Source organism: Cydia splendana, chromosome 15, assembly GCF_910591565.1.
Source record: "Cydia splendana chromosome 15, ilCydSple1.2, whole genome shotgun sequence".
Taxonomy (NCBI): domain Eukaryota; kingdom Metazoa; phylum Arthropoda; class Insecta; order Lepidoptera; family Tortricidae; genus Cydia; species Cydia splendana.
This window is the reverse complement of record NC_085974.1, coordinates 2,892,925-2,915,861: the sequence shown is the minus strand read 5'-3', so window position 1 is coordinate 2,915,861 and position 22,937 is coordinate 2,892,925. Positions and strand designations below refer to the sequence as shown.

At 36.4% G+C, this 22,937-nt stretch overlaps 3 protein-coding genes across 4 annotated transcripts in view; 1 reads left to right on the top strand and 2 right to left on the bottom strand.

The window, feature by feature from the left end:
- The window catches only part of LOC134797432 (S-adenosylmethionine decarboxylase proenzyme), a 439,106-nt gene extending 438,147 nt beyond the window's left edge, over window positions 1-959 (bottom strand). For both annotated transcript variants that reach the window (XM_063769666.1, XM_063769665.1), the window contains exon 1: window positions 618-959. In XM_063769666.1, coding sequence (XP_063625736.1) covers window positions 618-742 — 125 coding nt within the window. In that variant the 5' untranslated portion in view covers window positions 743-959. The remainder of the gene's footprint in view (window positions 1-617) is intronic.
- The window catches only part of LOC134797418 (phosphoglucomutase), a 192,382-nt gene that overhangs the window by 158,595 nt on the left and 10,850 nt on the right, over window positions 1-22,937 (top strand). The window lies entirely within an intron of this gene.
- Window positions 1,568-2,433, bottom strand: LOC134797236 (uncharacterized). Its single transcript, XM_063769460.1, has 2 exons — window positions 2,058-2,433; window positions 1,568-1,927 (listed from the first exon to the last, which is right to left on the bottom strand). Exons 1-2 carry the CDS (start codon window positions 2,331-2,333, stop codon window positions 1,643-1,645), a joined length of 561 nt encoding a protein of 186 aa, XP_063625530.1. The 5' UTR covers window positions 2,334-2,433; the 3' UTR covers window positions 1,568-1,642.

Below are 22,937 nucleotides of genomic sequence, written 5' to 3'. Positions count from 1 at the left end.
ACAGTGCTGAGTAAAAACGAGATAGATATATATTTATGTGTGTGCCGTCAAAATGGGTGCTATTTCTATAAGCAATTGTACGTATAGAACAATATGTCTTGTCCCTATTATATAGGTCTATGGCTTTGATACTCCAACAAATTAAGCAATAGGAAACATGGTATTCTAACTACCAAGTCTTATTATAAATCAAATTCTGCTAATCTAAATACAACCCACAGCTTGTTTATAAATAACGAGAGAGCATCTGTTAGGATTGTAATCAGGAGAAAATATTTTCGAACATCGCGGCACCGGCGGTGGTGGCCATTGGCCAACGTAGCGACCAACTGCCGCGTCCGACAACAGCTGATTCCAGAACGTTCCACATCGTTCTAATTTTTTTACAAACATAGGTACTCGGCTAGTGGCAGAATACACAAAAAAAAAACAATTCAAGAGGAAAACTTCTCTCGTAACTTAACGAACAAGTTGCTGCTAGGAACCAACTATTCAGCCGGCTATGAACTCGTAATAAAATGCCGGTAACCTATACCTACTAACAATTTCATCGCACCAATAAAGTTAACAGAAGTTTTATTTCATCATTTCCCATTTTATTGCTAAGTGAAACTTACCGTGTAATTTTTCTTAAATCCGCATTTTTAGCCGGTGTAAACCAAATTTCTATTAGCTTTTCAACACCTTCAAAGAATTGATCATTATTAATTTGATTACTTGATATTATTTCCTTTTCAGCCATAGCGATAGATTATTCCCTTTATTTTTGTTATATAGAGAATTTTATTCCCACTGGGTTTTGACTAGACGACTTCGGGCACAACCACAAAGAAGAAATGTCGGAAGTTGACTGACTGAACGAAACAAAATTATTGGCAAAATGCAGGTGAAAGAAGAGACGGAGCACGAACTTCTCTTTCTACTGAACGAGCGAGTCGACACGCGGCGCGGGTGCGTTCAGAAAACACAGACAGACAGTAGGGCTACCGCCAATACCGAAAATCGTCAATTGCGGGCATTTTTCTCTGTCACTCTAATTACGCCTTCATTGGAGTAAAAGAGTAAGATCCCCGCAATTTGCGAATTTCGGTTTTCGCGGTAGCCCCTCAGATGCTTCTCTTCTTTATATAGCCTTGTCTATGGTGAGAAAAATTGATAACACAGTAAAATAGAGCTATTGTTTAAAACGCTTAAAAATATATGTGTTTTTTTTATATTTAAATAAAATATAAAATTCAAGAGAATAAAATTCAGTAAATTAATTATTAAGTTCACCTGAGGTTAAAATAAAAATATTTAGACATCGTTATCCTGGCGTTTTTGATAATATCTCAAACAAGTTGAAAAGCTTCTGTGCATTGTGTGAAATCTCAAAGGATTCTCTTTAGCTAATTAAAATGAGTTTTTTTCTATTGTAGCAGAAAACTACAATACGTGTATGTCACATAATGATGCTACAACCCCAAATAACGGTTGTCTGACCATGGCCCAGTGTGAGAGAAATTTTGCAGTAATGGGCTGTGGCCCAATTATGCTATATTATACCTACATAATAAAAAAAAATATGTTATAAAATAAATAGTTTATTACAATTTTTAATAATTGAACCAGCTTGAGCATAGGTTTTAATGGCATATGCATGTCATAAGCATTCAAAAGTAGCAACTAACTTATGTAGTTCACCATCATCCACCTTCCGGATACGTCTGAATTTAGGTTTTATTACACCTATTTTAGGCGGTGTGTCTATGTCTGTCTCTTCTTCAAAAAAGTCTTCAATATTTGGCTCTGTATCCCGTTTAACAGAACTAGTGCTGCTTGAGGGCCGCATATCTCTTTTTGTCTTTTGGTCTTCAATAGTGGCATTTAATTCTATAAGATCCTTGTACATTCGGTCATTTATGTGGAAGTTCAACTTTTTTGTCATCTGAAACAGAAGTAGATGTGAAATCAAACTGTTATGATTCATAGGTAACAAAAATAGATACAGACGATACAGTCCACACCGAAATTCCGACTGGATGTTAGCAGCATCAGCATAATTAACTTACACTTACCTTGGTACATATTTCTGTTTTACTTTCACACAGATCTTTAGAAGATAAGGGTGGTGGAAGAGAATGTTTAACTCCAGATAAATAATTAGCCAATAATTCACTCGAACAAAGTGTTGGTTGATCTAATTCCCTTGCTTGTAATGCAGACGGGTCTTCAGTGGACGGGGTATTTTCAACGTTGTGTACCACTTTCATACGCGCAGTAGGCCTAACTTTACGTTCCACGTTCCTGACAAGTGTTTTCTTCACTTTTGGATCGACACCACACCTGTTCATTATAAAATACGAAAAAATTTAACAATTAAATTAAAGGTTCAAAATTATCATCTAAAACCGTAATTTGTAACAGCCTTGTTTTGATTGTTTGACATTTCGTTATGGCCATAGAGTAACTTATATATACTGAGATAGAGTATACACTCAGCGTTGAGACACTACGCCATCTAGCGAAATATGTCAAAATAACTTGCACTAGGGTTTTTTTTAGGGAAATTTTAATTCTGTTCATGGTTGATTAGGGTAATAAAACTATTCTTTGTACGGTTAAATTAATATAATAAATAGTTTGATTACCCTAAAAACTAAAGGCATCCTGTTAATCATTAAGTAAAACAACTTTAAAAATGGTTAAATTACTTTATTTACCAAATTTTATAACATTTAACAGCAATTTTAAACAAATCCACTAACAAAGTTATAGCAACACAACAATAAGTACTATAAAAATCTTTTAACAATTTAAAATACAATAATTACTCGTCATATCTTGACGAGTAAGCAAGTTATCGTAAGCCCCCGGATGACCCGGATCTAGGACCTATGATCACCTAGGTACTACTAATGGAGGCTTTGACAATCGAACTGGAAATACAAATTCTTTATTGCAGTAACTAATAATACATTGCAGTCGATACCTAAGCATATTCCAATTATGGTACATTATAATTGTAGTTTGGCAAACCAATATGTCAGTAGGAAAAGCGTAAATTGATATTTGCCGTTTGTACTGGCCTGGTGGTGGTGTTTGTAAAGGTACCTACAAGTCGCGCGAGTGTCTAAAAATACCTACGTTAAACATTATAAGCTTAGTGGTTTGCCTGATTATAAAAAAATATATATAATTATCAGGTAGTCAGTTTATATTGCCTACTACCTATATTTTACAATATTCTACATAATTCACAGATAGTAAACGGGTACAAAAACGGGCGCTGAGGCTCTAGGATATAGTCACAAATAAATAACTAGATTATGCTATTCTGTCTAAAAAAAATGTGAGGAGTGAGATCGTCGGAGGAATCTTCTGGCTAAGGATTATACCTTTTCTGCTACCGGATACTTTCTGCTAACTTGCTACTAAGAGCTGTCTCTCACAGCAGAAATTATCCTGTTACACTTGTGAGAGGATAGATTTAGCCCTTCTATTTCTATTAAGGAGATCACCATAAAGGACGACTCACGCTATTAGACAGGGCTGAGACCGAGCCGGAGCTCCAGCGCTTCGTTTTATATGGAAAGCACCACGTGAACACCGATCAGCCGTCATAGAAAATTACGTGTCGAACGCCTCGGCTCGGATCCCGCGCGGTCTAGCGTGAGTCATCCTTAATTTTTACTTAAAATGTAACATTACGTTAGCTATGTTTGTACGGATGTCAATCCTGTTTACAGAAGTTGTTGGAAGTTACAGAACCGACCTCTAGCTGACAATATTCGTTACCATACATGTACCACACACTCTCAAAAGACACAAAGGAGACTGGCGAAGCCACGTCACAACTAGTAAAAAAAATGGGTGGATCAACTATTCCTTGACGTTATGTACATTATAAGCGCTTATTACACTTCCACACCGTCGGGCCTTAATACGATCGTGGCCGACGGTGCGCCCGAGCAAGATCGTTTTGCATTTCACGAAATATAAGAGCATCGTCAACAATATTTGACATGTAACATATACTTTGTCTCGAATTGGCAATCATGGTTGATATTTTTGTAGTTGAACTATTTTTTACACCAAGAAATATTGTGAACGATGTGACAATATTTCATGAAACCACATGAAACGTAAAACGATCCTTGCCCGATATCGGGGCCGACGTCGCGGCTCATCGTTAGCCGTCTGAAGGCAGGATAAGTGTAATAAGCCCTATTGTGTCCAGGGACTGTCTCATATCAAACATAAAGTGTCATTCTATGGAACTTGCTAACTATGTAAACATACAACTACGTAAACATATTGAAATTGTCTCTGAATGATGAACTTACTTCTGACTTTTGTTTACATAAGTAGTTAGCAAGTTCCATAGAATTACACTTTAGACAAATAATCTTTCAGAAAGAGTCTTTGTAGTGTTACGCTGATACTAGCACCCAAAAGAAAGGGATGAGTACCCATTGTTTTGTAGTTCAGAAAACCATAACTATGGCAATAAGTGGTAAAACAAGTTGATTCACCCACTTATACACATGTAGTGGCCACATGTATCCAAATACAGATACATATCTAATATCGCCTGGCAAACCAAGCATTTAGTTGCGAAATTCAAATTTCATATGGGAGATAGAATTTTCCAGCCAATTTTTTTTCAATTTGCTGCCTTTTCTTCTAACAAATTTGGTTTGCCAGACCATATACCTAACGTTACATTGTTAACTTAGGTATTTGCTAATTTTAAATAAACTAGGTAAACTACTTACCTGTACTTAATCTATAGTTTGGGAAGAGTCGTTTTTCTGTGGAGCATTTTAAGCAGAAAGAACAGAGAGGCTATCGCAAAAACCGAAATTCGCAAATTGCGGGGATCTTTCGCTTTTACTGCAATGAAAAATTATATGCCTTCATTGGAGTAAAAGAGAAAGATCCCCGCCATTTGCGAACTTTTCATTTTCGCGGTTATAGCTCAGTACTCTCTTTTTCGTAACAGTTTTTTACTGACAATTACTTGTTTACCAAACTATAAAATTACAGATTTCAATACCTTTCATGTTCATATATATTACTGTGTCAACTTTTAAAAAGGCTGCCCCGCTCTCGCTCGGCACTTTTTCACACTTCTGCGGCATATCACACGCGAACTGATTTTTTAAAATAGAAGTTTTCTTTTTCTCCGGGAATCTAATATATGGTCACTACTGTCACTAGTTAAGTAGTAGAATACAACTAACATTCGAAGGAAAAATTGATGGCAAGAGAGGAAGGGGAAGAAGGAGGGTCACCTGGCTTGACAACGTAAAAAAGTGGACGAACATGGATAACGCAGCCACACTGGTAAGAATGGCTAAGAGCAGGAGAGAGATGGCAAAGGCGGTCGCCGACTTCCGTTAGGGCATGTCAAATGAAGAAGAAAAAGTAGTAGAATTAAGTAATACGCTTCATACCCTATTAATTAATTTAGTACCGTGACTAGTAGGTATACATATTTTTTTTACTAAGCGCTTATAGCTTATATCGCTTTTTATTACATTAAACCATTGCCGAGCAATTTCGAAAGGGCGGGTGTACAGTCAACGGTAAAAATATGGGTGTACAAATCATTTCAAGAATATGTCCCATAACTCTTATGTCAGTGAATTAAGAACTATGGGACATATTTTTGTGTAAGTTGTCTACACCCATATTTTTACCGTTGACTGTACCATGGATTTCCGATGGTCGATTGTGGCCTCGGCAGCAATTAGAGGGCGTGGTTACTTTTTGTTTAGTTTAAGACATCTATTTCAATTCATAATTTACTAGCTTTTGCCCGCGACTTCGTTTGCGTGGAATTAGTAATTTAGGTAGCTATTATTTTATCCATACTGCGTTTTGTTGATTCCCCATACAAACTTCGACGCCCCTTTTCACCCCCTTAAAGGGTGATTTATTGAATGAAACCTATCCTTTCTCCTTCCCCGGGACTCAAACTATCTCTATACCAAATTTCAACTAAATCGTACACCAGCGCCGGTGCTACACCTCGCGGGCGGTATAGTTCCTATTGACAAAGTTTGTTATGCAGTTGTTGTTAAGTCCCCATACAAAATTTCACCTCTTTCAGGGATGATTTATGGGTTAAAAACTATCCTATGTCCTTCCTCGGGACTCGGACAATCTAAATACCAAATTTCATCTAAATCGGTTCAGCGATTTAAGCGAGAAGAGGTAACAGACAGACAGATAGAGTTCCTTTTATAATATTAAATATTAAATTATATTATATTCAAAAAGTATGGATATGGTAGCTCAAACCAATTTGTCAGTAAATAAGAACAATAAAACTATATTTTGCTTTTGGATGCTAGCACTAGTGTAAGATCTTTAGATACTATGATTCTCTCTGTCTATGTTTGAAATTAGACAGTCCTTTGACATACTATACTTAGGTACACCTATTTGTAGTAAAATAATTAGATTTATTTCAATCTCTATTCGAAAATAAACTCGTCTAGTTTCACATAATTAATACGTATCGCCCGACGCTTAATACGTAAACAATACGTAGAGTAGAAGTGAAATGCTGATATCACTGTCGATAACTATAACGTATAGCTGCGCCCCTTCCGTCAGTTAAGTAGGTACACAATAAGTAAGGTACCTATGTGAATTGCTTTAGTATGCTTTGTTATAACTGTATCCAAGAAATATTTTTCGGAAATAAACAATTTATTTTTTTATTTTATGACCGACTTATATCGGGCTTTTATTACTCGTAACAGTCGTAATGTAATTTACAGCTAGACTTTTGGCGCGCGAATGATATCTGAGGGTCTACTACAGCCAACATCACAAAATCGAAAAACGTTATTCTACCTGTCTACCGGCACCACAGCCGGTAGCAGTATTGGCTTAGGTACAAACAGCAATACTCTTAACTATCCATCGGTGGACCTTATGCTTTTTGTAATAAGGTTTAGAACATGGTTGCATAAAGTGTGCACGCATTGTGACCCCGGGTTCGAATCCCACCTAGGGCGAACTTTTTGTTTATTTATATTTTTATTTTTTTCCGTTACTTTTCCGTTTCACAAAATATCAGAAGATTGTTAACAATATTTTAAAATTAAAAAAAAAAATTTGCCTTGTATTGCCGATAATATTCAAGGCTTAATATTTTTTCGTCACCTTTCCTCTTAAAAAATATATTGGTAACGGACATAACAGTGTCCTGATATTATGTGGAACGGAAAACGAATTAGGCGACTATTGTCGTAAGGAAAAATGACTAAAAATAATAACGTCTAAAATGTCTAAATACCTATTATTGTCAAAAAATTTAAAAGACTAAAAGTATCAATAACGAAGTACAAAAATGAAACTAAGTCTAACTGTGAATAGTCCGAAAAAAAATGTCGAGAATTGTATTTTCTAAATCAATGTAACCAATGCGATGTCTTAACATCTCAGGTTTAGGCTGCGTTTCGACCAGAGGTGTGCGAGGAAGCTAGGTGCTTAGCAAAGTTGCAAATCGTTTACACTCCGTAGCGAACGAAACGCCCAATGTCTCTGTCACACTAATATAACTGAATAGTATACTTAACCGCGTTATCTGAGACTGTCTGTTCGTCTGTCTGTCACCAGGCTGTACCTCATGAACCGTGATAGCTAGGCAGTTGAAATTTTCACACATGATGTATTTCTGTTGCCGCTATAACAACAAAAAAACAGATTATAATAAATATTTAAATGGGGCTCCCATACAACAAACGTGATTTTTTCCCGTTAGGGTTTTTGAGTAACGGAACCCTTCGTGCGCGCGATACTGACATGCACTTGGGCGGTTTTTTTTTACATTATTATAATTCGTTATTTTTCCTTATAGACATTAATCGACTAATAATTCCGGAAAACTGCTTTTAGCATGCTTACTAACTAGGGTGGCAGACCAAGGTAACGTTAGTTGCAGTGTTTTTCAAAGCAAAGACTTGCAAAGTGTTATTTTAAAGTCATAATGTCATAGCTGTTTGACATTTAAAATATAACACTTGCATGTCTGGTCTGAATCTAGCAAGCAGCTTAGGTATGTTTGACTTAGCACAAAGTATTCGCTTGTGACTTGGGTTCTATTCCCGCCATCGGTGAATTTTTTCCTTTTTTTTTTACTTTTTGCGCTGAATTTTTCCTTTCAGACAACCGGCTTAGGTAGAAACAGCAATACTCTTAACTATCCATCGGTGGACCTTTTGCTTTTTGTAATAAGGTTTAGAACATGGTTTCATAAAGTGTGCACGCATTGTGACCCCGGGTTCGAATCCCACCTAGGGTGAACTTTTTGTTTATTATTATTTTCATTTTTTTCCGTTACTTTTCCGATTCACAAAATATCAGAAGATTGTTTACAATATTTTAAAATTAAAAAAAATATTTGCCTTGAATTGCCGATAATATTCAATGATTAATATTTTTTCGACACCTTTCCTCTTAAAAAGTATATTGGTAACGGACGTAACAGTGTCCTGATATTATGTGGAACGGAAAACGGATAACGCCTAAAATGTCTAAATACCTATTATTGTCAAGAAATTTAAAAGACTAAAAGTATCAATAACGAAGTACAAAAATGAAACTAAAAGTCTAACTGAGAATAGTCCGAAAAAAAATGTCGAGAATCGTATTTTCTAAATCAATGTAACCAAGGCGATGCTTAAAATGTCAGGTTTAGGCTGCGTTTCCACCAGAGATGTGCGAGGAAGCTGGGTGCTTAGCCAAGTTGCAAATCGTTTACACTCCGTAGCGAACGAAACGCCCAATGTCTCTGTCACACTAATATAACTGAATAGTATACTTAACCGCGTTATCTGAGACTGTCTGTTCGTCTGTCTGTCACCAGGGTGTACCTCATGAACCGTGATAGCTAGGCAGTTGAAATTTTCACACATGATGTATTTCTGTTGCCGCTATAACAACAAATACTAAAAACAGATTATAATAAATATTTAAATGGGGCTCCCATACAACAAACGTGTTTTTTTCCCGTTTTTTGAGTAACGGAACCCTTCGTGCGCGATACTGACATGCACTTGGGCGGTTTTTTTTTACATTATTATAATTCGTAATTTTTCCTTATAGACATTAATCGACTAATAATTCCGGAAAACTGCTTTTAGCATGCTTACTAACTAGGGTGGCAGAGTAAGACCAAGGTAACGTTAGTTGCAGTGTTTTTCAAAGCAAAGACTTGCAAAGTGTTATTTTAAAGTCATAATGTCATAGCTGTTTGACATTTAAAATATAACACTTGCATGTCTGGTCTGAATCTAGCAAGCAGCTTAGGTATGTTTGACTTAGCACAAAGTATTCGCTTGTGACTTGGGTTCTATTCCCGCCATCGGTGAATTTTTTCCTTTTTTTTTACTTTTTGCGCTGAATTTTTCCTTTCAGACAACCGGCTTAGGTAGAAACAGCAATACTCTTAACTATCCATCGGTGGACCTTATGCTTTTTGTAATAAGGTTTAGAACATGGTTTCATAAAGTGTGCACGCATTGTGACCCCGGGTTCGAATCCCACCTAGGGTGAACTTTTTGTTTATTATTATTTTTATTTTTTTCCGTTACTTTTCCGTTTCACAAAATATCAGAAGATTGTTTACAATATTTTAAAATAAAAAAAAATATTTGCCTTGAATTGCCGATAATATTCAATGATTAATATTTTTTCGACACCTTTCCTCTTAAAAAGTATATTGGTAACGGACGTAACAGTGTCCTGATATTATGTGGAACGGAAAACGGATAACGCCTAAAATGTCTAAATACCTATTATTGTCAAGAAATTTAAAAGACTAAAAGTATCAATAACGAAGTACAAAAATGAAACTAAAAGTCTAACTGAGAATAGTCCGAAAAAAAATGTCGAGAATCGTATTTTCTAAATCAATGTAACCAAGGCGATGCTTAAAATGACAGGTTTAGGCTGCGTTTCCACCAGAGATGTGCGAGGAAGCTGGGTGCTTAGCCAAGTTGCAAATCGTTTACACTCCGTAGCGAACGAAACGCCCAATGTCTCTGTCACACTAATATAACTGAATAGTATACTTAACCGTTATCTGAGACTGTCTGTTCGTCTGTCTGTCACCAGGTTGTACCTCATGAACCGTGATAGCTAGGCAGTTGAAATTTTCACACATGATGTATTTCTGTTGCCGCTATAACAACAAATACTAAAAATAGATTATAATAAATATTTAAATGGGGCTCCCATACAACAAACGTGATTTTTCCCCGTTTTTAGGGTTTTTGAGTAACGGAACCCTTCGTGCGCGATACTGACATGCACTTGGGCGGTTTTTTTTTTACATTATTATAATTTGTCATTTTTCCTTGTAGACATTAATCGACTAATAATTCTGGAAAACTGCTTTTAGCATGCTTACTAACTAGGGTGGCAGAGTAAGACCAAGGTAACGCTGCAGTGTTTTTCAAAGCAAAGTCTTGCAAAGTGTTATTTTAAAGTCATAATTTCATAGCTGTTTGACATTTAAAATATAACACTTGCATGTCTGGTCTGAATCTAGCTAGCAGCTTAGGTATGTTTGACTTAGCACAAAGTATTCGCTTTGTGACTTGGGTTCTATTCCCGCCATCGGTCAACTTTTTTGTTTTTTTTTTACTTTTTGCGCTGAGTTTCTTCTTTCAGAAAACCGGCTTAGGTACAAACAGCAATACTCTTAACTATCCATCGGTGGACCTTATGCTTTTTGTAATAAGGTTTAGAACATGGTTTCATAAAGTGTGCACGCATTGTGACCCCGGGTTCGAATCCCACCTAGGGTGAACTTTTTGTTTATTATTATTTTTATTTTTTCCGTTACTTTTCCGTTTCACAAAATATCAGAAGATCGTTAACAATGTTTTAAAACTAAAAAAATGTTTTATCTTGATTTGCTAAAAACGTTAAATGAATGTAGTTCATTTTTATAGAATAAAAGTGGATGACAGGATAGATTTATCTCTGGATAGATGGACATATATTTCAATTTATAACTAACATTATTAAAGATATTTTGTTAATCGACTACTATGAAAATCTCTGCAGAGTTATCTTGGTCTTAATCTAGCAAGCAGATCTATGTATGCTTGGCCCAACGCAAAGTGTTCGCTTGTGACCTGGGTTCAATTCCCGCCACGGGAGAACTTTTTGTTTTTTTTTTTACATTTTGGGCTGTTACCCTTTCACAAAATATCAAAAGATCGTTAACAATAACTATTTGAAAAGTCGACCGGCGCAAAATCACCTTTCATAACAAATCATCTATTTCAATTTATAATTTATAATATTTTTACACAATTTGATGTCAAGTAGGTACATATCAATCACAGACATGCCGCATCGTTTTATTTTTTGAATTTATTGAGCTATAGCTTATAGGGACCGAACGCGTTGGAGGGTCTGCCACCAGTCAGCTGCAGAGAAAAATGTCATACGTAGAGGCATAGCTAAGTAATAATAGTTAATAAGAATAATAAGTATAAATTAAATTATGTAAAAATAATTTTCCATAATGTCAATATCCTGAGAGCAAAATGGGGACTACGTTTGTTTGAAGCGGCTGTCCTATTTCCTCTTAAAATTTCGTATGCCTTGTCCCGTGTACGTGATAGTACGTACCACACAATTTGGACTGTAATTTACAATTTTCATTCATATCAGTAGGTTATTAAATCAGTAGCAAATGTTTAACAAAGGCATACGAAGGGTTACGTATTATTAGATATTAAGTATAACGGAAAACTGCTGTAAGAATGCTTACTAGGATGGTATAGCAACCGTTGACCGGCCTTCCTACAAAGAGTGCCCTGGGCCCCGGGTAGATGTAATAACCGGTATTATACAAAAAGACAGGTGCCATTTGACTATTAGGTACTGATTCAGGTAGTGTGTGATGTGCCTTAAATAGTCGTCGAGTGAAAAATTTACTCATTGACTTTCGGTCCCTCCTGCTCGCTGCTTCTTGGACTTTAGTGAGAGGCCTAACTGAGGCGATTGGTAAGAAGTTACTAACTGACCCAGTCCGTAGGCTGCCTGGATCAAGGTCATTTTTATTATGTTCACTGAGAAAAGTATAATATTTTTTAATTAGTTTTAGTCCCAAAGTTCAGTTGCCTTCTATTAGAAAACTACCGCACAAGTTCTTTACCAACCGCCTAAGATTGGAGTCACAGCCCGTAACATTGTTCTGCAGCTTTTGGAACTAAGTACCTTCTTTTCGTAACTATTTATAAATCGTCCGCTGTTTAAGTGCACTCCTGCAGCCTTGAGACTCTTCTTGTGTTCTGAAAAAAAAGCAACAAAGAAAATTTTATTGAGTTTTAAAACATTATGTAACTATTGTAATAACCTAAAAATTCTAAAAACAACTTCATTAATTTACAGTCATATTGCTGGCATTTTGCTTCGGAAGAAAGTGTGAACGCATATGACCTGAGTTCGATTCCCAGGAAAGGTGAACTTTTTGTGTTTATTTTAAAATATATTTATTTCAAAATTAATAAGTAAACCCGCGCTATTGTAGATGGATGGATTATCTTTCAAAATGTCAAATGTATAGAAGTTTTGAGGGTTTCAAGCTTTTAATTATCGCTTTTTTCACTCCTTATTCATTTAATTATCGCTTTTTTCACTCCTTATTCATAATTGTGATAAATCTTTGATTGTAATCATGGTAAACCATAGCTATAGCTCAATAAATATTAGTGGTACTTATAAAAAAAGTGCCAACTAAAATACTTATATGCATTTAGAAAAATAAGCATGTAAAAATTTTGATATCTTCTGTTTTTCTGGACCACCATCAACAGTGGCGCCAACTGGTGAGCAAAGAAACGCTAGCCCTCATTTACAGTCATATTGCTGGCATTTTGCTTCGTCAGAAAGTGTGATCGCATAAGTGACTTGAGTTCGATTCCCAGGAAAGGTGAACTTTTTGTGTTTAATTATTATTTGTAATTTTGATTGCAATTTGTATCCTTTTTTAGTTTTAACAAGATTAAAAAAATATGCTTCAGCTAAATAAATAATGTTCTTTACTAATTGTTATAGTTCGTTTTTTTAGCATTAGAAATAACTTGAAAGAAGGTAAGCGATCTTGACATGTCTTTTAATTGAAAAGCGCGTTTTAAAAATCAGTAACTATTTTGCTATTACTTATGAAAGCAGAAGAATATAAATGATCGTATTAGATTCATAATTGTTACATACTTGCCGTATATTATTTTTAAATTCTCCATCATCAGATCAGCTCGATGGTACCATAATATTGCATTGTCATCCGATTTATACATGCATGAAAAATTTCAGCTCAATCGGACACCGGGAAGTGGAGATCAAATTTAACTTGCAAGATTTGATTACAGACAACGGGACAGGTGAAACTAAATAAAAGCTTGTAAAAGATTTCAAAATGAATAACTAAACCCGTGTCGTACGTTCGATCCCCGACCGCGATGTAAATTATGTATTTACAAAAAAAATATAGAAATTAATGGGCGGTATCTTATCTTATCTTATTTTATACCTTTAAACGAGCAATTCTTGTTATTTATTTCGGAAACGGCTCTAACGATTTCGATGAAATTTGCTATATGGGGGTTTTCGGGGGCGAAAAGTCGATCTAGCTACTAGGTCTTATATCTGGGAAAACGCGGATTTTTGAGATTATTATATATTTTCCGAGCTAAGCTTGGTCTCCCAGATATTTTAAACATAAATTTACACACGAGTGTGTATTGAATGGCTTAAGAGCCAACAGGAGTGGTCATTTCTCCATACAAACGTACTCGACTGTTTCCTCCATGGGTTTTGATGCTAGAGCAATGATTTTTTCAACACCGATTAATATTGTCAATATCTGTGTCGGACCGTTTTGCTTTTTTTGATATTTTTGTTTTCTAAGGCGCTAGAGCCCTTCAAAAATGGCCTCATTGACTATGCCGCAATGAGAGGCCTAGTATTCAAAACTGACATCAATTAGCCAAAAAAGCAAAACGGTCCAACACAGATAATTTCATAATTATTTAGATTTCCAAATTTGGTTACGATTGGTTAAGTTTTGGAGGAGGAAACAGTCGAGTACGAAACCTCCATTTTTGAGATTTTTACGCAGGATTTTTCGCCTTGTCCTTATCGCACTAGTTTAATTAAGGAGCCGCTTCCGTTAGCGAGACGGGTATATTTACCTAAAATATTTAAAACTCAGCTCCTGTTTCGTCTTAATTAACACAAGTTCGCAATTCCTGTACCTATCGCTGTTATATTGCGGTGCATGAATAGATATACCTATTTTGTTGACTGTAATCAAACACTCAAGCAGATTTTACTTCACATAGCTCAAAGTGGAAAAATAAAGCTATCTAATGAAAAATATATTTCAAGACGTAGGACGACTAATGCATGGATTATAAATTATCTACTTAAAACGATATTTAAATCAGCGCTGGGAGTCTACCGCGAACACCGAAGTTTGCAAATTGCGGGCATATTTCTCGTTTACTCCCATTACGGCGTATTTAGAGTGACAAATTCATAATTCTCTTTAATTGAATTTAGCTGACCTGCTAGATATCCAATAGTAGTACTTGTGTAGCCTGCAGTCTCTTTCGTTTGTCTTGTTGGTTGGAAACATGGGGCTCACCTGTAATTTTAAAAGTCCATCATACAAAAAGAATACAGGTACAGAGGTATGTACCTACCAGTGGCCTATTTTATAAAGCTACAAGTTACAATTTACAAGCGGAAGTCTCTTTCTAACCCTATGTGTTAGAACGAGACTTCCGCTTGTAAATTGTAATTTGTAGCTTTATAAAATAGGCATAGTGATCGGTAGATTTTTAGGGTATACACTCAAAGTTAAGTATTGTCGAGGCTCGCGAAGGCCGAAGGCCGAGTTCCGCGTAGGGTTGAAGGCCCGAAGCGTCACACGAGAGGGGGAAGTTGGAGCTTAAACACGACCCAGTAGGAAAAGTGTCTTGACAACCTCACGTCGGGCCTACGGCCTTATGTACAATAACAAAAATAAATTACAATTGAATATAAATAGGTATCTTATATATAAATTACAATTGAAAGTTGAACAAATATCCGTACATTTAGATAAGTTTACACGTAGATGTCGCTGTTTCGTGCAGTCAAAATTCTGCTTCGCGTAATCATGGTTTTTAACTTTTTATTTACTGGGAATGGAGCTCACGGCCAGGCTTCTTCTCCTTTATTTCTTCGATTTTTCTTGGGATAATGATGACCATCAGTCCCATTATTACTTATAATGTCTACCGTGGAGTCAACATCATAATCTGCCACTTTTTCGGTTTAGCTTAGAGGTACGATCGAGCGTATGTTTTGGCTTGGCACTAATTGTTCGCAAAGTATCTGAGTTCGATCCCCGAGACTTTTAATTTTAATACGTATACTCGTATAGTACAGAGACGAATTGTTTCATTATTTTCCAAAACGTACTATTCTATTTTCTTTCCTCAGCAGCCTAGTGACGTCTGGATGATGTCTGTGTTATGTTATAATGTTGGGTGGCTGATGGTGATGGATGAGATGGCCCTATATTTCTTAAAAAATATTTTACTATAATAGCCTATAATTATGTCGGACTACTTACCTGCCGCCCACAACTTCGTTTGCGTGGAATTAAATAAATAAATTTTCGTTGAATTGTGTGTAAAAAATCTAAAAAGTAAGTACTTATAGATCTTGATAGCAAAGTTACGTACACTTATCACCAAACATCGGATTCTAGGGGGCAAATTGTATGGCGGATAGGGATCCCGTCATACAATTTGCCCCCTAGAATCCGATGTATGCTTATCACTGTGATCGTTCGATTCGCCAGCACGGCCTGAAATGACGGCCACGGTTCCTTTAAACAGTTCCAGTTCCATCGTCAGGGTTTAAAATCACATCAGTACAATGGTTTACGATCTCTTCGATAAGGAATAACTTAATAGTAAGAAAACTTAACTTATCGCAATAATGCATATTTGTTCCTGAGTTATGGATGTTTCTATGTAAGTATATAAGTATTTATATAGGTATATATTTGTGTGTATTATATATATCGTGGTCTAGTACCCACAACACAAGCCTCATTGAGCTTACTGTGGAGCTATGTCGATCTGTGTAATTATTGTCATATAATATTTATTATTTAATCCTTTGGATTAGGCTGATCAAACAACAGTCCACCTACCCTGCCTATGTACAGTCAGCCAAGAAAGTGGTAGATCACTTTCTTGGTTGACCGTACCTACAGATTCGATGAAGGTGTTATGGAGCTAGAAGAGCCTAGAAATTAAACCAAAGTCAAGTCTTAAAGTGTAACTAGTAGTCGCTCCCTGAGATCTTTCTAGCATTTTTGAAAGTTGGATATTGTGTATTGTGTAAAAGTTATTTTGTAATTTTCAGTTTTAGTTTCTTAATTTTATTACTTGTTTTATTATTAGGTATTAGCCAATTGATGTGACCTGGTTAAAAAGAGTGGCACGTTCTCTGCACGGCGCGGCGGCGGCGCTGTGGTGGAGTGTGCGCGTAGGTCTCGGCGGGACGTCACAGGCGCCGCGTCCCAGGACGGCCAGGATCAGCAGGGCAGTACTGTGTGCTCTCCGGAGCCACAGGTGGACTGGCGTCGGTAGTATTACTCCCTCTGGAATTTGCAGGTTTACACATTTAGTCAAATGTTGGATTTCACGTTACTACCTGCGACATTTGGCCGATCGTTGATAAAATCCAAGGCGAAAGTGCAGCCAGCCGTATGGCCCGTGAGTTCCAAGTTGAATGTAAGAACTTTGCTTTGCTTTGCTCGGTCGATCGAAAAGGGCTATAGGCTATATATAAACGAAACTAAATAAAGGAATTGTGAACCTCTATATAACTATTACCGGATTTGACGCAGAAGAGCCACGTTACAAAATTCGACAAGTTTACTGGATTAGTAGTCTTCCTATGATTATTTTCGTAAAATTTTGTGACCATCTGGTCATGTCACGCCATGACAATATAGTTTTTGTTTATCGATCCAAATTTTGGATTTTTTTATAATGCGGAAATTGGCATAAAGGACTTACGGCTCGACCACGTCATTGAGCGATTGGCGACGGCGGCAGCGACAACCATAGATGGAAACGAAAGGTCCGATCGCTGTGTCTCGCTTCAACCTATTTATATAAATACATACTTAATCTGAAAAAGACGGGTAGTCTTGTCTCGCGAGCGAGGCGAGATGCTGTTGTCGTATCCGTCCTGTGCTAGGCCTAGGTACTAATATATTATGATCTCAATTTGACTTAATTGCATTATTCTTCTTCTTTCTCACGTTATCCACCACTCCAGAATCGATTGTCTGACACTTTGTTTATTGTTCACCTCATAGGTACAGATACCGCCTATATACAAGCACAGCAAGTTATCTTACATATTTTCATTAGGTAACAAATTAACTGGTTATTCCGTTATATTTAAGGACTATTTCTCATTTGCTTTATCTATCTTTACAAATTACTATAGGTACCAAACTAACTTAAGCAGGTATTATTACTAACAAACTAGCTTCTAATCTATTTTCGTACCTACTTTTATGATAGGTATTACGGTTATTATAAGTAGGTAGGTATTTAAACTTACTGTAGTCTATCGGTTTTATTAATTTGATTTTATGTTCAAAACCTTTTACTAGTTATACTATGTACCAACATACTAGATCCTTTTTACAAAAACTAGGCTGTTACAGTTAATATAAAACACTGTTTTCTAACACGGAAGGGTACCCAACTGGTCAGCTCAAATTTGATAAATTTTTATATATGTTATAGAGTAGGTAGTCTAAAATAACGGACACGTGTTTTGTTTAGCTGCCCATACTCAACTTCCTGGGAGAAATTGGCCTCCAAAGTACTGAAAAGTGACAAAACGCTCTAACTTCTGTAGAGAGTTTTATTCAAGCAAATTTCAAGTTAATTACTGGTTTGCATATACGTTACAGAACATGAAAAAATACTGGACACGTGTTTTGTTATTTCGACTCAAACTCATATTTTACAAAAAAAAACACTCTTCAAAGTTTCATAATTCTTATCCTTTCACTCGAACTTCACGTTAGTTATCTTTTCGTTTTTTTTATCATGAAAACTAAAAACTTCCCGGTAGTGAAGAAAATGTTATCAATGTTATCATGGTTGTAAACCGGTTTGGACATTAAGTCCTAGCATATTTTGAAACATCAAAGATCCTAAAAGTGTACATTTGAAATATTTGAATACCCTGTTAGGCGCGCGGCAACGTGTTGGCGGCGCCGGGCGGGCGACGTGAACACACGGTATTTGAAGTGAAGCGCGTGAAAGGTGTACTGCCATCTCGCCGAAATATTTTTCGCCTAATTTCACTTCCCAACCAACTTATTGCAGTACTTTTAGTTGGCAAACCAATACTTAGCATATTATTATTTAGCATAATTTTTATTTGAACACAATTTTATTTAGCAGATGTTCATTTTACCACGATTCATTTAGAAAAATAGTTACTAAGCAAATGTTTTATTATACCTAACTATTTATTGTTAAATAACGTTTGCCCAAATTGAAATTTCGCATACTTTTTATTGGATCACAACTATATTTAGCATTTTTTTTATGACCCGTAAAACGAAACTGCTCCCAGAGATAGGTAGGTTATGGTTATTTTTTTTAAGACCCTAAAAACGAAACTGCTCCCAGAGATAGGTAGGTTAGGGTTATTTTTTTTTGATGACCCTAAAAACGAATCTGCTCCCAGAGATAGGTAGGTTAGGGTTATTTTTTTTTTGGTGACCCTAAAAACGAATCTGCTCCCAGAGATAGGTAGGTTAGGGTAATTTTTTTTATGACCCGTAAAACGAGACTGCTCCCAGAGATAGGTAGGTTAGGGTTTTTTTTATGACCCTAAAAACGAAACTGCTCCCAGGGATAGGTACGTTATTCACAATATTAGGCGAAAAATAATGTATGCCTATCAATACATTCGACATAACAATAAAAGACATTTTGAAACATGACCAACTAAATATTTTGCTATACGATAATATTGTAAATAATCATTTGCGACATGTTATATATGCGAAACATTGGTCTGCCATCTGATAGTTTTGCCAAATTATACTATGGGAAAAATAGTTTGGGTAGTGATAATTTGCCATACAATTTTCGGCCACATATTAGTAAACCCGCGTGAAACGATGACAAGTATGACATTTTGAAGTGTGTTTTTTTTTGTAAAATATGAATTTGAGCCCGCATATATAACATGTCGCAAATGATTATTTACAATATTATCGTATAGCAAAATATTTAGTTGGTCATGTTTCAAAATGTCTTTTATTGTTATGTCGAATGTATTGATAGGCATACATTATTTTTCGCCTAATATTGTGAATAACGTACCTATCCCTGGGAGCAGTTTCGTTTTTAGGGTCATAAAAAAAAACCCTAACCTACCTATCTCTGGGAGCAGTCTCGTTTTACGGGTCATAAAAAAAATTACCCTAACCTACCTATCTCTGGGAGCAGATTCGTTTTTAGGGTCACCAAAAAAAAAATAACCCTAACCTACCTATCTCTGGGAGCAGATTCGTTTTTAGGGTCATCAAAAAAAAATAACCCTAACCTACCTATCTCTGGGAGCAGTTTCGTTTTTAGGGTCTTAAAAAAAATAACCATAACCTACCTATCTCTGGGAGCAGTTTCGTTTTACGGGTCATAAAAAAAATGCTAAATATAGTTGTGATCCAATAAAAAGTATGCGAAATTTCAATTTGGGCAAACGTTATTTAACAATAAATAGTTAGGTATAATAAAACATTTGCTTAGTAACTATTTTTCTAAATGAATCGTGGTAAAATGAACATCTGCTAAATAAAATTGTGTTCAAATAAAAATTATGCTAAATAATAATATGCTAAGTATTGGTTTGCCAACTAAAAGTACTGCAATAAGTTGGTTGGGAAGTGAAATTAGGCGAAAAATATTTCGGCGAGATGGCAGTACACCATTTGAGCCCAAATAGCAAAACACGTGTCCATTATACTATACTACATATACATATACATACTACAATAATAATTATGACGATGATTCGTACATGATTCGGAACTGTTCCCTGCTGATTTCGCCGTACTGCCGTACTGCGTCCCGACCGGTCGGTGTCGGCGTCCTCCTGTCCGCCCACTCGCCTTTTGAAGACTCTAGATATGCTGGACTGCGGTGCGCCACCTAAATACGAAATGGTTTGTGCTCAACCATAGACTAGGAATTCTCTAGACCGAGTTCAGAGCAATTATTTCATGCAACCGATGATGCCAAGGAAGTCGGTTAAAAATGCGGGGGTGCGCGGGACGAGGTGAGCAAAGTCCCGTGCCGTGATTGGTCCGTTCAAAGACACTTTCGACTCGAACATGGAGTAAAATTACCGTATGCGTGGCAGAGGGGGTAGCGCGACTATGCTAAGTCTGGAGGATGTTTTGTCTGTGTGCTCAACTAACTAAAACTAACCCATATGAACATACCTCAGACACTGATGTCAGAGTTTGATAGTTCATAATGTAAAATAATAATAATAAGCACTCTAGTTAATAATGTAAAACATGGAATAGGGTAGGTGTGTTAGTTTTCGTCCAGATCTAGTTTTCGACCACTTGATGAAATTTGAATATAAACCAACCTACATTAGTGCACAAATTTGTACGTATTGCAATCCTTAATGTCAAAACAATATATCTGTCTAAGTACATAAAAATGATATTTCGCATTTAGAAAATTAAAAATCAAATACATATATATTATTATTTGCTTTTCTGTCAAGTGGACGAAAACTAGAGCACGGACGGAAACTAGCGCAATGACCCTATATTTCCATTAGTTGAAATTTCCCGCAGTTGAAATTGCCCCCCTGCACTTATCGCACTTTCTTGATTTTCTTATGTTCCCATCGTGCGCCAACATTACACCATTAAGATTAACTGGAAAGATCCCTGAAAGAGATATACGAGTATGTTCGCATTTGTACAAATGATGTGTGTTTTTTCTTGTTTTATGTTACTTTTTGTACAATAATAAAAATCACTAAATGTAAGCCTATAATATTTTAAGAGTTCCCTCATTTCCTCATCGATCCCATCATCAAAAATGGATTTTGACAAACTGTATACTTTATACTTTACCTCCGTGATCGTTAGTGCTAGAAAGCTGCAATAATGGCATGGATTTGGATATGCACGCCATCATAAATCATGCATGAACATCAGGACCGGCTGGAATGCATACTTACAGCGGGCCTCGTACGCCCGACGCTATGAGCTGAGTATGAGGGCGCCGAAGGCGCCCGGCTTTGGTAAGCGTCTAGCGTGTCACGTACGTCAGGTCATCACTCAGGTCCTGGAACTTCATAGTGTTCAAGTACCTATACCTACCTACTGTTAATATAGACCGGTAGTAACGAAATATCACTGAACGATCACGTGAACCGCGGTTCCTTTAAAGATTTCCAGTTTCATTATCACATTTTGGGACAGGGATATTTACGATCTGATCATCTTCGATGAGGAAAAATATCGTAAAAAAATCTTATCACAATAAAGCCTAGATTTCTTTCTGAAGTTAAACTTCCGATGGCAGTTCCTTTCTTATAAATAGCGCCTGTACTTATACCAATACTTGTGGTGTTATAAATGTGATTGCAATAAACTTAACTATAAATAAAACTAAACCTAAGCTAACCCATAATAACTATTGAACTTTATAACCCAACTCGCATCGTTACCTACTTACCTATTAGCTGTATCTACCTAAGTTAACTTAATTAACAAAATTGTATGAATGACATAGGGCATCCGATAGCTGGCGCAGGTAGTAATGTATGTAAAGTATGAGCATGAGCGTTATGTGAGCATCTACTTAAAGGTTCCGTCACACAGGCGCGTTTTCCGGGCGGGGCGTGAGCGCGGCGTGAGCGTTTTATATGTAAAAAATTGGCAAAAAAAACACTATTGTTGTATGGGAGCCCTACATAAATATTTATTTTATTTTGTTTTTGGTATTTGTTGTTATAGCGGCGACAGAAATACATTATCTGACAATTTCAACTGTCTAGCTATCACGGTTCATGAGTTATTGCCTGTTGACAGACAGACAGACAGACAGACAGACAGACAGACAGACAGACAGACAGACAGACAGACAGACAGACAGACAAGCAGACAGACATATAGCCAGACAGACAGACGGACAGAAGGACGGACAGCGGAGTCTTAGTAATAAAGTCCCGTTTTTACCCTTTGGGTACAGAACCCAAATAAAAAAAATTGTGAACCTCTTACTTGAAGAATTATAATTTTTTTCTTGCTCATCAAGTCATCACACATAACAGCGAAATGCCCAGGGTGCCAAGATCACAATAGAAAATAGAAACTTAAATAGTGCGTGTCTTTTCGCAGCATCTATCACCCCGATACATTTCTTTTTATCGTTTGGCGTTTGTCGATTAAAGATTTGAGTCTAATTAAATATACCTATACAAATGTCCCGTCTTTTTACGAGGAACAATCTATAAGCGCCATCGGGATCTATAGCACTTACGACCTTCTTCGGGAAAACAGTCTTACAGGGTAAGCAAAAATTTATTAATAAGTACAACTAAGTTCTAATTCAAAATACACGTTGTGTAAACAAACACAATTTGCTTTAGTAGGTACCTACCTACCTACCTATCTACTATAGCAAATTCAACGCATTCACACATTGATACTACACACTGTTTTGTACAAGTAAGTACACATAGGCTATATTTAGACCCAAACCAAGCGGACGACTGGGATCATATCTCTATCTCTCTCACCCCACCTTCAATCATGCGAGCGTGTATGAGAAGTTTTA

Bases quoted from the DNA above. Each gene is read 5' to 3' on its own strand.
- LOC134797236 (XM_063769460.1), bottom strand. From the start codon at position 2,333: ATGAACAGGTGTGGTGTCGATCCAAAAGTGAAGAAAACACTTGTCAGG. The intron at 1,928-2,057 runs GTAAGTGTAAGT...CTTCTGTTTCAG, and splicing joins AAACAGAAATATGTACCAAG to ATGACAAAAAAGTTGAACTT.